The following is a 14,420-nucleotide window of genomic DNA, read 5'->3' on the forward strand; positions in this document are numbered from 1 at the left end:
TCTCTTGCAAGCAAAATTAATCATCCATCTGTGTATTCATAATAAGAAATGTTTATTCTTTATTTGTATGAGACATTGTTTGGAACTTTGTAGAGAACACTCTGCTACTATCCTCAAATTTATCTCTAGGAAACCAACACGAACAGTAAATTACTTGGAATATATTCATTGTGCTGGGTTAATTGTCTGACAGCACTGCAAGTAAAATGAAGTTTCTAGTGTACAGTTAACCCTAAGGACTAGTTTTATGATCCTTATTGTTCTCAGCAAAAAATACCTACTGACTTCAGAAGTATTCAGTAGTAACTGAATGTCCATTGTCATGTATCACCAAAAAGATATATTTTTTTCTGTTGGAAAGTAAAGGTCTTAAATATTGCCTAGATTATAGGTTAAGTGAGGTAAAATGATACTACTTAGAATTATGAAATCTTAAGGATTCTTTAAATCATCTAGGTGATCTGTTCACATAATGTATCTCCCTGTGACATCCATTACTTCTATAATACATCCAGGTATAGGAGGCTCACAACCCTGCAGGACAACTCGCTACTTCTTAAATTTTAATTCTTACATTATCTACATCGTAACTTAATTTTTCAATTAGTTTAACTGTAGAGTTACTCTGTCTGTCTAAGTCTACTTTTTTCCTTACTCTCCTTCCTTACTTACATGCCCTTCCTTGCATCTTTTATATATGACCTCTAAAAATCTACTTTCTCTGCAGGTCATTGGTTTCTTTAGGTCTTTTATCTGTTTTTTTTTATTGGAGAAGGTGCTATTCATTGGAATTTTGTTTTTAAAACTTGCCTTTCCTGTAAAGTCATATTCCCATTAGAGAGCTGGTCATTGTTATAACACCTGTGTCTTCTCTGAACATTTTTGAAATTCTATATCCCAAACTCTCAAATGACTATGATTGGACTTGCTTTCATTTGCATTGATGAGCTCTAAAATGGCACCATCTCATGACCCCTGGGCTCTCATCATTCGTGTGTAAACTACACTCCCAGATAATCTTTCCCAGAAGTATGGAACAAAAAGGCTCACAGACCAAATTAAATCACATGTAAAACACATAGAGGCAAGAAATAGGATGAGTTAATACACTTAACATAAGGTTCAGGCAACTTGGAAGAACCACACCACTTGAATCCTAAGTTCACAATGTGAAGATTGTCTATCTATCTCTCCCCCCTCCCTTCTTCTTCTTCCCTCCTTCTCCTTTTCCTCACCTGACCTCCTCCATTCCTCCCTCTATGAGGATTTTGCCTTCATAATGGCTCCTTAAAAATATTGAGTTCCACTTGGGTAAAATGGTCGACATAGATTGGGACAAAAAAGTCTTAAAAGTCAAGCTAAGGGCCCGGCGCGGTGGCTCACGCCTGTAATCCTAGCACTCTGGGAGGCTGAGGCGGGCAGATTGTTTGAGCTCAGGAGTTCGAGACCAGCCTGAGCAAGAGCGAGACCCCATCTCTACTAAAATTAGAAAGAAGAAAATTAATCGGACAACTAAAAATATATAGAAAAAATTAGCCAGGCATGGTGGCGCATGCCTGTAGTCCCAGCTACTGGGCAGGCTAAGGCAGAAGGATCACTTGAGCCCAGGAGTCTGAGGTTGCTGTGAGCTAGGCTGATGCCATGGCACTCACTCTAGCCTGGGCAACAGAGTGAGACTCTGTCTCAAAAAAAAAAAAGTCAAGCTAAGGAATGTAAACCTCTATCCTATGTGTAACTCCTGTAAGCATTCAGCATAGGGCATGGCACCTAGTGGATATAAAATACATTATTTTAGTGAATATTGTGGTCACAAAGAAAATCTTCTTAGAATGGGTAATTTTAAAAATATATTGAATTCTTTTTTTTACCATAAGTAAGAGATTAATAAGATAGGTGATGACATAATTTGAAGAAAATATTATTGGAAAAATGCTTTACTCTTAAATTAAAAGTTGGGTTTCCTTTTTAAATCCCATTCTCTCAACCTTGCCTTCCACAGAAATTACTTTAGTCTATCTTGAGCCAAATCATCTACCCCTGTGGACTGGGCCATGGCCTGGTACCCGTCTGTGGCCTGTTAAGAAACAGGCTGTGCATCACTGCCTGAGCTCTGTACCCCACTCCATGACACCCCACCCCCACACCCCCGGTTCATGGAAAAATTGTCTTCCATGAAACCAGATCCTGGTGCCAAAAAGGTTCGGGACCACTGAATTCATTCTCACTAATTTCTTTTCTGATTATCGCTAAAGATAACTTCCCCTCCTCAGAACCTCTCTAGTATTTATTTTATATCTCTCTTCTGATCTGGAAGGGTTTTGTTTTTGTTTTTTGGTTTTTTTGGTCTTTTTTACATATTTGCCTTCATTATAATTATTTATATATCATATTCCATTTTTTAAATTTAATTTTAAGCTTCTGAAAAACAAAAACCATGTATTATTTATATCTATATTCCTTAGAGGGCTTCCCATGATACCTTCCTTAGCACACAGATGATATTCAATAAATATTTGTTGAATGCATGGAAGAACTATTGCATAACCCAATCTAGTATCCTAGGAATCAACTGAGACAGTAAAAATCATCTCCTAGAAGAGAGGTCAACTTTTCCTGTAAATATGAATAAATATTTTAGACTTTGCAAGGCAAGAAGCAAAATCAAGGATATTACTTAGGAACTTATGTAACAAAAAAGAAAACAAATTTTCACAAAATTTTTATTTATGAAATTAAATATATGAGTACAAATTTTTGTATACAAGTCTACTAATGAGAAAAAATAGCATCTTTGGAGGGGACATTTACCTTATTACAGTTCCCTATCGTCAAAATTTTCTGTTCATCAATTAATGCTGACCTGTAATGAGATTTTGAATATTTTACATATTTCATCTTTGAAACTTCTTTTCACACAGATAGGTACTGCCAAATACTGCAGTTCATGAGTATATGATTTTAATTGAGCATATTCATTGGTTGGAAGGAATTTATAGAATTCTGTTAGGTTCTTCTCTTGATATTTGCCTTTTAGCATGTCATTACATTGTAGATTAATCATTTCCAATTGAAGGTTAGGTGAAAACTCCTCAAGTGCACAATCAAATGGATTTTGAAATATAGAAATTTCTGGCATCTAGATCTAAAACATGCTGCTGAAACTGTTTGAGCTCAGAAAATCTACCCACTATATTTGTGTGAGAATGGAGATCTCACTTCTTGTTTTAATTTTTGACAGCACCAGAAGTGTATAAAGCTACTTAACATTACTTATGATTCAAACCTTAGTTGTCATTAAAATGACTTGCCCACAGTATATGTTTCACATATAAGCACTGTTTTGCCTTATAATTTTAGTTTTAATTCATTAATAAACATTATAAAGTCTGTAGCAAAACTTAATTCCTAAAGCCATTCTTTTTGTTCAATCTTACTGAGGACAGTTCTCATTCAGAAAAATTTTAATCTCAGTCTAAAAAAGATCTCAATAAAACTTGACCCCTGCTAAGCTATCAAACTGCTGTGTAATAGGACAAGACAGGATATTTGGTTTCTATTTCTGGGGAAAAAAAAAAATCATAGAACTAATGAATTCTGTGAAGTTTTAAATCCACAAGCACTGATGGAGTTCACTATTGACACAGCAGGTTCGATAATACATGCTAGATTCAAATATTTTCCTCAGAGTACCTGGTGGTGAATAATACAATGAATATCAACAGTTTTAAACACCTTACATTTTCACGAGCTTTGTTAATTTGTCCAATAACTTTTTTTCTGATCCATAGCTATCAGTTTTATTGCATCTTAGCAGATTCCACTTCTAGTTGTACTGATTTAGTGTTTTCTTAACTTCTTTAAAAATATTCTTATTTTTAGACACCCTACAGACTGTTTATACAGGTTAATTCTTTAGTCTCTTCAAACTCAGCATTAACCCTTGAATGAACAACTGAGAAGTATTGTTAACTTCTATGACTCATCAAGAACCAAGGAAAACTACTCAAAAACGTTTGTCTTCTTTTTTAATTGTCTATTGATGCTGCTCCAGTATCCTCAACATTTCAAGCAACTGTTCTTGCCAAAATGCTAACAGTCTTAAACAAGTGTATTTTTGCTACATTATTTAATTAAGTCATCATCAATAAGGGACTTTCCTTTTGGGGCTAACAAATGAAATGAATACTCAGAAACTTACTTTAGTTGCAGCCTCATTTTTATTTTATTGCAAAGAAATTCCGCTGTGATAAAATACTCCATTTTAAATTTGTATTTTTTCTGATAGTTGCATTCCTGTGAGGTGGGAATATTGTATTGAGTGCCTGGTCTGATAATGTTGATGTATACTGTGTATTTTTTAAGCAGATCTATGGTGTCATTGCAAAATACACACAAGGTTTTGCCATCTAATTTAATAACAAAAATAATCCGTATTCCATGTGCCTTAGAAACATAACATTCGAAGTCCACTTTCCTCTTCTTGTTTTGATATGATAGATATGCACTGGTAATAAAACAAATAAAATAAATAAAGCATCACAGTAATACATTGTATGTTCCATTTGAAACACTGTCAAATGAAAACTGCATCACTGCAATGTGTAGTACACCAAGCATCAGTGCAAAGCAATGAGAGTGCCACATAAGGTCTCTACCATAACTACTCAATTCTGCTATCATAGTGCAAAAGCAACCATAGACAATATATAAATGAATGTGCATGGCTGTTTCAATAAAACTTTATTTATGTATACTGAAATTTCAATTTCATAGAATTTTCACATTTTTAAATATTCTTCTTTTGATATTTTTTCAACATTTAAAAATGTAGAAACTATTCTTAGTTCATGAGCTCTACAAAAACAGATAAAGGATTGGATTTGGCTTGGAAACTATAGTTTGCCAGCCCTGATTTAGGATTTAGTTTTAAGGATATAGTTTGCTTTCTTATTTCCAATCAAACTATTTTTAGTAAATTTTCTGGAATCATGTATGGTTGAGGAATAGAATTTTCTTCTTAAGGAGACATTAATCAGTTATTAGAGTTGTCATGTACACCAGAGTATAAACCAAAGTTAGACTATAACAAACATACTTCATACCCAGGCTGCATAAGTCAGAAGATACTGATGGACTTTGTACTGCCTCAGCTTTTTCATTTTAAAAAGCCAAAATCATTGTATTTACTATAATTAGAGATTTCAAGTGAGTGGTAGTTGTTCCCAAAATATTTTTTAAACATTTCACTTATTTGGGAAAGAAGCCCAGGATATTTCCCAAAGCTGGGCAGTATGTCAACAGCAGCCTTTCAGAACACAACCCTTTTTACATTTATTGAGCCTCTAGATTGATTTTCTAGGAACTTCCCCAGTATTCATTTCTTATCTGTGTTATTTAGGGAATCAGAGGCAGCCCAGGAAGAACAGGACTGGCTGGGTCTCCAGGTCCTCGAGGAATAAAGGGTTCATCAGGCCTGCCAGGAAGCCCAGGAGTTCTAGGCCCAAAGGTACTTTAATATCTTGTTCTGATGGATGTGCAGTATTGGCCATCCTTACTGGCCCTAAGTTCATTGTCTAGATCACAGGATGGTAAGATTAATAACTGTTAACAAAATTTGACTAGTAATGAAAGTACATTAGGGAAAATGGAAAGTGTGTGGCCTTGACATATCCATCATCCAAGATAGCCACAGTGCATGTGTTTTGGCATAACAACTCATTAACCCAGAACTAGTGATGCTTTAAAAAATTTTGTCTTTGACTCTTTTTGGTTCTTCTTCCTTCTCTATCATCTACTTTCTCCTCCAAATCAGAGAAATCTTATTTACTCACAGATACATACTTTCTTAAATATACTTCCTATTCCTCGAACTCTGAACTAACCAACCAATTAATAAATCTGATAACAGTAGATTATTTCTTAGAGTCAATGTAATAGTATGTAAGGCTTGCTTTAGCATTCTTTGCATGAAGTTTTGTCACATCAGTAGACTTTCCAGACAAAACCTCTCTTAGAAATATCTCAGTGCAGGATTGACCCAGACAACTTAGAGAGTAATCAAGTGTCTAAAGCTCTTTCATAAAAACCTAGGACTGAGACATTGGCAACCTTATCATTATTACCTCTTGACTTTATTTTCACAGTTCCACTTATAAAGAATATTCAGGTTTCTGACTCATATGGGTAAACTGAAAATGATGACCCAGTTTCTTACTGTTTACAATTTCAGCCTTCTGTTAATGTTTATTCCATGAATATCCCGTTATACTAAAATCCAAGGCACCTGAGCAAGTGCTAAACCTAGGAAAAGAAATAAGAAAGATCCCTACCTCCTATGTGTGCATCTGTAATTGAAAACCATATTTGTTAAGTCCCGAAGTTATAGCTTTGTCTCAAGACATTGAAGGGTAATTTGCTAATCTTAAAGAATCTTTGGACAAAATCTACCATTATCATTTTTCATTAGCCTATCTCTAAAATCCACCTGATTCTTAAGTTTATTTTTTGAAATGGTATGAAAGGTATTCCAACTCTCATTTCAAAAACATTTTAAAAATATTACAATGGTGATTAAGTATATACTTAAAGTGAACTTTTGGGAGATAAATACGGTTTACATCAAAGGAACTAAGGAGGCAGAAAATGGAAATTTTTTTCATGATGGAATTGGTAAGAAAATCATGACTAAAACCAGGGTTCACACTTATGGAGACTACTCTGTTTCTGGTATCAGATCACTGAACCATCTCTGGATGGCATGAAAACACAGCAAAATGGTATCAGTTCAAATAAAAACAAGTTCCATCACATATAGACACACCCCCCACACACACCACAGCCTTGCCGTACTCTCTGAAGCCCTACTATCCCCCTCCTAGTTTTGCAGGTTTCCCCCTTCCCTCTTTACACACTTATCACCACAGTCTCTGGAATTTTCTTTTCCCACTGGTACCCTTCTTGTTCATTTAATTAAATATTACTTGTGTGGAAAATATTGGTGAAGAGGATCATGCAGAGTTTGATTTCTCCAGTGCTTTGTACTGTGCCTAAGGATGGGCCTGTATTTGGGTTTCATTTAAAAGCCAGTATGTTTATAGTTTAGTCTAAAGTTAAGATCACCTTTCTTTGCTCTGTCCATAGGGTGAACAAGGACTACCTGGTCAACCTGGAATTCAAGGTAAAAGAGGTCACCGAGGAGCACAAGGTGATCAAGGACCATGTGGAGAGCCCGGCCTGAAAGGGCAGCCTGTATGTGCCAACTCAGAAATTCACCAAGCACTTACTCTACAGACAGGCCTCCATTGCACAGTAATGATTGTCTTGTCTGTTCACATTGCAGGGAGAACATGGTGTTCAAGGTTTGACAGGTTTCCAAGGATTCCCAGGCCCCAAAGTATGTTTACGTATTTTGTGCTAATCTTCTAGCTATGTAGAAAAAAGGAGAGATGTTGAAATATCAATACTTAGTCTCTGACTTAAGGTTTTTTGTTTTTAATCTGCAAAATTTCAGTTGGTACAGAGTTATATATTTCTGTTTTGAATATGTTAGTTTCACAACTTATGTAATTGTACATTTTTCTAACAGTTTTACCTGTATGATTTGCTTTTGTTCCCTCTCATTCCTTTTTCCAAAGCATTTTATTATGAAAAATTTCAAGCAAATGGCAAAGTTGAGAGAATTTTACAATGAACACCTATACACATTCCCTAGATTTTACCATTAACATTTTACCTCACTTACAATATCATGGGCTTGTCTATCTATCCATCTCTCTCTCTCTCCATTTTTTTGTGTATTTCTAAGTAAATTACAGCCCTTAGTATACTTCTTCCTAAATACTTCAGCATGTACATCAACCATCACATTTCATTTTTTGTGCCAATTCTTGATAGATTGATATGAGATTATTTCATTTGTAAAATGTTCATATAGAGCTAAAAATTTTATCTTTTTGTTTTTTATTGTGTATCTAGGGTCCTGAGGGGGATGCTGGCATTGTTGGAATATCAGGTCCTAAAGGTCCTATTGGACAGAGAGTAAGTGTGAAGTCATTCTGCCTACCCAGAAATTGTGGTTCTTTGCTTGTTACAGGACTTAAGAGCTCTAAAATTAATATACTCAAATAAATAATTTAATAAAATGACTTTTAAGATAGAAACTCATAAGAGCACATGCCAAGTTCAACCTTTTGCATTTCATATATTAGTTTGAGCAAATTACCCCATCGACCACCCATACTTCCCAGTTCTTGTTTAAAAAAAAAGAATCATCAAAATTACTGTGAAGACTGGATAATGTATTTATTAACTCACACCAGGAACAAAAACATAAAGCAGTTTCATGTTATAAGCATTAATACAACCAGAGACCAGAGACCACCCCCATGCACCACCTGGAGGAGGTTCTAGTATGACCAGAGCTCTTGAGACCACACTTTGAAAAATACTTCCCAATAGCCGTGTTTTCCCAGCTCAGAGGCAGGTATCCCCAGAGAGCGATGAGGAATTGCTTTTAAAGAGTTGCAAAACTCAAGGTCTAAGGAACTTCAATTAGCAATTAGTGCCTGTAATTGCATACTGTAGAGAACATAAATAGGACAAATAAGCCACCAGCAGTTACTGATTATTGTTTTTTTGTTTGTTGCTTTTTTTGTTTTGTTTTAGTTTTTATTAATCACATCCTCTTAATTGATGAAATGGTCTATAAAACTGAAAAGAAAAAAAGGTTAAACTTTCAACAACATTTTGGCGATAGTAATAGCATCTCTATGAGTAACGGCAGCTGCTAGAGCAAGTGTGGAGAGATCAAAGGAAGAAGGATGGGCCTGCATCTGAACAAAGTTCAGATGTAGGAGAAAGGAATCTTAAAGAACTATGAAATGAAAGTCAAATTTTTGAAATCCCACACCCCTTCCCTAACTCCTTTTTTTTTAATTTCAGAATTTTACAGGGGTACCCACGTTTTAGTTACATAGTTTGCTTTTGTACAGTTTGAGTCAAAGTTTTGAGTGTGCAATAAATTCTTCTCAATAATACAAAGAACAGTATTTTCATGGGAATTGTTTGTTTACAGACCCTTCTAAACATTTCTACAGGTATAAATTTATTAGTTATTTTCATCATTTCTGAAGAACTAAGGAAAATTGGTACTTTTATATAAAGTTCAATTCTCGATTATCCACAGGTAGGAGCATAGGCTTCTCTGTAATAAATACTGCTTTTAAGTTCTTAATTTATATGACGTCCCCCCATTAGTTAAATTTATTCATTCAAGTTTTATTACATTCTCAATTAATTAAATCCTTCCTTGATATTGTCAAGGAAAAGTTGGCTACCTACCTCGCACCTGTTAGAAGCAGAGTCTCACGAAGTGCTGGTCTCTGCAGGCCAGGATCTGAACCTATACTGCTTTGCAGGTCCAGAAATTTTCTCAGCCTACCAGTAGTAAAGTTCTGGTAACTAGCTCACAAATACAATTTATAAGCACAGATATTTGTTTAATAAGTCATTATAGGAGATAAATAAAAAGTCTTGATAGTCTGGTATTTAGCAAGAGACAGAGTACCAGGTAAAGGTGTTCGGTTTGTGTCCCTTATCTCATTTAATCCTCATAAAAATTCTATGAGAGTGAGAGATGCTATTATCCCCATGTTGCAGGTAGAGAAACAAAGTCTCTGAAAGATAATTTGCTGAAGGCCATTATGGGACTAGTTTGTAGAGGAGGCAGAATTTGAATCTACCACCTGATTGCCCAAATCATGTTATAAGCTTGCTTGCTAATTGCAGAATTAAAATATAGAATGGATATGAAGTGGCCTAGTGCCTAGTACTAGCCCAACAATTAGTAAATATTTGATGATTAAATAAAATTAATTGAACTAGGAAACCTGGATTAATTATTCTCCATTTCAAAGGTATATTGATGTAGATAACTGGTACCCACCATTAAAATTATAACACCCCATCTTTTGAAAATATTTACGTAAATAAAAACAATTGTTTGCTCTTTTGGTCCACTTTTTCTAGAGTCCATGTATACCTCTCCATTCTTTTAACAAATCATTATTTCGGATAGTCTCATCACAGTTAAATTTCTTAACATTTTTTTTAGTGATAAGCCAGTCTAGAGGATACATTCGATTAGGTTAAGAAATAGCCCCCCTGATTTAATTGTGGATCTTTGAAATTTGGGTACTATATTTACAAATATCACTTAAAGTTGATTTTTGTGCTTAAAAGTGATTCTGTTAGATTTACTTTTAGAATATCAGATAATTTCTCTTATACTATGTCAACTTAATATTAAAGCCAGCAGTTAGGCGGGCATGGTGGCACATGCCGGTAGTCCCAGCTACTCAGGAGGCTGAGGCAGGAGGATCGCTTGAACCCAGGAGTTTGAGGTTACAGTAAACTATGATCGTGCCACTGCATTTCAGCCTGGGTAATAAAGTGAGACCTTGTCTCTAAAGAAAATCAGAAAATAAAAAATAAAATAAAACCATCAGTCAATGGACCACATGACTGTAATAAAACTAGAATGAACAAATTTAACTAGTGAGAGATCTTAGTATAAATAACTTAAAAGCAATATTTATTATAGAGAAGTCTGTCCATATATATCTACAGATAATTAAGAATTGGACTTTACATAAAAACGTAATTATTTCAATCAATAGTCTGTTCTGTACCTTGAAGAAAAAGCCTGATAGATATCTGCATTTATGTATTCCAGGTTAAGTGTGAGCCAGAAATTTGCAGCCAGTGGGAGTTGGGGTGGAGTTTGTTGGAAAAAAACTATTTTGTATTAATCAAGAAATGATAAACTCCATAAATAGTCTGGGAAAAATTGACCAGAGATCCAGCTTATTGAAGGTTACTTCCTAATCAAAGAACAGCTTAGAGTTTTAAAAGCACTTTTCGTATTCTCACAATGACCCTATGTTCTTATTCCTACTTGACAAATGAAGAAACTGAAGTTCAGTTTGTCACATACAATGCCCACTGGTTCCTTCCTAAACACTTTCTCTATTCCATGCTTCATGTTACTCAAACATCTGCTCCTTCAGCATCTGCACAGAAATTTATTCAAAAACATGTTCATCATTTCATTTTTATATAGTTTTATTTGTTATGTAATGACACACATATAAAATGCATCATTGAAATTATCACCACATAAAAATTGTAATGATGGGCAGACATGGGGGGGAATTGTAATGGTGATTTATCGATTCGTTAGAAATTATTCAGATGTTACTTTCCTGATAGGAAACTATAATAATATGCAGAACTGTGTGACACATTGCTTAACCAAGATTACTATGATTTATGCTGATACCATAGGATTTTATAATAAAAAGTACAATTATGTAAACATGGCTATCTTACCATTGCACAAGAAATTTTATAAATTTTTGTACAAGAAATTTATAAATTTTTATGAATTATGTTGATAATGAGACTATTTTTCTTTTACCTCAACAGGGAAACACTGGTCCCCTTGGCAGAGAAGGTGTAATAGGCCCAACAGGTAGAAATGTAAGTTTGTCAGAATATAGATCTTCTTTCTTTTTCATACTTTTTTTTCTTTAATCCTATTTCTCGAATAACCCCAAAGAATCAGCCTGGGTATTCTATTTTTTTTTTAATTTTTCATTTTAATTATAATGGTATATAATAGTTGTATAACTTTATAGGGTACATGTGATTGATGTTTTGATACAGGCATACAGTGTGAATTAATCAAATAAGGGTAACTGGGATATCACCTCAGGTATTTATCATTTCTTTGTGTTAGGAACATTCCAATTCCAGTCTTTTAGTTATTTTAAAGTATACCCTAACTTATTGTTGATTGTAGTCATGATGTTAAGCTATCAAATATTGTTCATTCTATCTAACTATCTAACTATATTTTTCCATCCATTAACGATCCCCACTTTATCCCTCCCCTCCCCACTATCCTTTACAGCCTCTGGTAACCATCATTCCACCCTCTTGTCTCTATGAGATCAATTTTTTTTTTTTGAGACAGTCTCACTCTGTTGCCCTGGCTAGAGTGAGTGCCATGGCATTAGCCAAGCTCACAGCAACCTCAAACTCCTGGGCTCAAGCGATCCTACTGCCTCAGCCTCCCGAGAAGCTGGGACTACAGGCATGCACCACCATGCCTGACTAATTAGTTGTCCAGATAATTTCTTTCTATTTTTTTAGTAGAGACGGGGTCTCGCTCTTGCTCAGGCTGGTCTCGAACTCCTGAGCTCAAACAATCTGCCCACCTCGGCCTCCCAGAGTGCTAGGGATTACAGGCATGAGCCATGGCGCCCAGCCTCAATTTTTTTTTTTAATTTAGTTCCCACATATCAGTGAGAACATCCAAGATTTGTCTTTCTGTGCTTGATTTATTTCATATAACATGATGTTCTCTAATTTCATACATGTTGTTGCAAATGGCAGGATTTCATTCCTTTTGTGGCTATATAATATTCCATTGTGTATACTGACCATGATTTCTTTATCCATTCATCTGATGATAGACACTTAGGTTGATTCAAAATCTTGGCTACTGTGAATAATGCTGCAGTAAACATGGGAATGTAGATGTTTTTTCGAGGGACTGAACTCCCCTCCTTTGGATATGTACTCAGCAGTGGCATTGCTGGGTCATATGGTAGTTGTATTTTTAGTTTTTTGAGGAAACTGCATACTTTTCTCCATAGTGGTTGCATTAATTTACATTTCCACCAACAGTGTATGAGGGTTCCCCTTTCCTCAGATCCTTGCCAGCATTTATTATTGCCTGTCTTTTTGATAAAAGCCATTTTAACTGGGATGAGATGATATCTCATTGTATTATAGCTTAGATTTGCATTTCTCTGATGACTAATAATGTTTAACATTTTTTCATATACCTGTTGGCCATCTGTGTGTCTTCTTTTGAGAAATGTCTATTCAGATCATTTTCCCATTTTTAACTGGATCATTTGATTTTTTCCTATTGAGTTATTGGAGCTACTTATATTAAATATTCTAGTTATTAATGCCTTGTCAAGTGGGTATTTCAGAAGCAAAGGGTAAAAATAGACATACATTTTCTTCTGTAAATTGATTCCTGAGAACTTAGGGATCATATGTGCATTGAAGAAGGTCTAAATAGGTAAGCATTTCAAACTGAAGTTGAGAAAAGAAAATAGACTGAGTCAGGGAGGGAGGCGGATCATAAGCATAGAGATGATCGCTGAAGTAATAAAAATGAATCTGAAGGAGAGAACAGAGATAGCAAGAGAATGGTAGATATCCAAGATTTGAGTCTTTGGGAGTAACCACTGTCAAGGAGAGAAAGAAATCACTGGTGAGAACAGCAGGAAAACCAGGATAAGTACAAGGTTACAAAGATGTGAGTTTCCAGAACAGAATGGTCAGCAGTGATGTTTGACAGAATAAGTGGCAGTAGAAGACACAGTACAAGTTACAGTAAAGAAGGAAGTAAATGAAAATATTGAATAATAACTTTTCAAATTCTTACAGCAGAGTTTTAGAGTAGACATTATTATTTTCATTTAATAGATTAGAAAACAGATGAGGTTTATAGAGATGCACTGAGTCATTCAAGGTGATACACCTGGTGTTCCTTACATCAAGATCAGTCTTCTTCCCATTCCATTCAAGCTATGTCTGGAGAGGAGATTGACAAAGTCTATGCCAGTGCTTTAAGAAATTTGGCTATGAAATAAAACAGAGATACAAGACAATGATTGGGGAGGTGGTCATTGGGGAAAGTTTTGCACTGCTGATCAATAGCGTAAACAAACAAGACAAGGAGCACAGGAGAAAGGGCCAAATTGAGGCTTGGGGAGGAAAGATTCATTACCTGTAGGAAATCAATATTTTGAATCCTTCGAAAGTGTTATGGATGTACATACAGAGTTTAAAAATATAAAAATGGAATGCTTCAAATATTAAGTACAACCGTTCTCTTTGATAAATTTAGAGAAGAATTCACCACCATAGTTACTGGATTTTTAATCAAAGGAAATAAAATGTATAACAACTAGACTTTCAACATTTGCCTCTCAGAGGTATGTAAGGTTGTGAGTGGCAGAATTCTCATGTTTCAGTGGGTACTTCTTTAGCAAGCTAAAGAACACATACTGTTCTGATTACAGAATGATTGTTCTCTGTCAAGACTGTGATGTATTAATTGGTCAGGGAAAATGTGATAAATAAATGGCTCAATTAAAATTTCTTACTGTGTTGTGTTTATAGATAGACCTTAAAGGACCTTATAATATTCAACATGCACATCAAATTTTTTCTATATTCTATTTTTTCTATTCTAAGAAGAAAAGTTCATTATGAAAGGATAAACATTTAAGAATGGCAAAAACACTGTGCAAAAAATAGTTATGGGGAGTGAGGGG

At 34.9% G+C, this 14,420-nt stretch overlaps 1 protein-coding gene across 1 annotated transcript in view; it reads left to right on the top strand.

The window, feature by feature from the left end:
* COL24A1 (collagen, type XXIV, alpha 1) overlaps positions 1–14,420 on the top strand; it is a 342,918-nt gene that overhangs the window by 295,236 nt on the left and 33,262 nt on the right. The window contains exons 47-51 of the mRNA XM_012661028.1: positions 5,399–5,506; positions 7,141–7,248; positions 7,340–7,393; positions 7,975–8,037; positions 11,485–11,538. Of these exons, the coding sequence (XP_012516482.1) occupies positions 5,399–5,506; positions 7,141–7,248; positions 7,340–7,393; positions 7,975–8,037; positions 11,485–11,538 (387 nt within the window). The remainder of the gene's footprint in view (positions 1–5,398; positions 5,507–7,140; positions 7,249–7,339; positions 7,394–7,974; positions 8,038–11,484; positions 11,539–14,420) is intronic.

Source organism: Propithecus coquereli, unplaced genomic scaffold, assembly GCF_000956105.1.
Source record: "Propithecus coquereli isolate 6110/MARCELLA unplaced genomic scaffold, Pcoq_1.0 Scaffold7, whole genome shotgun sequence".
NCBI classification, from domain to species: Eukaryota; Metazoa; Chordata; class Mammalia; order Primates; family Indriidae; genus Propithecus; species Propithecus coquereli.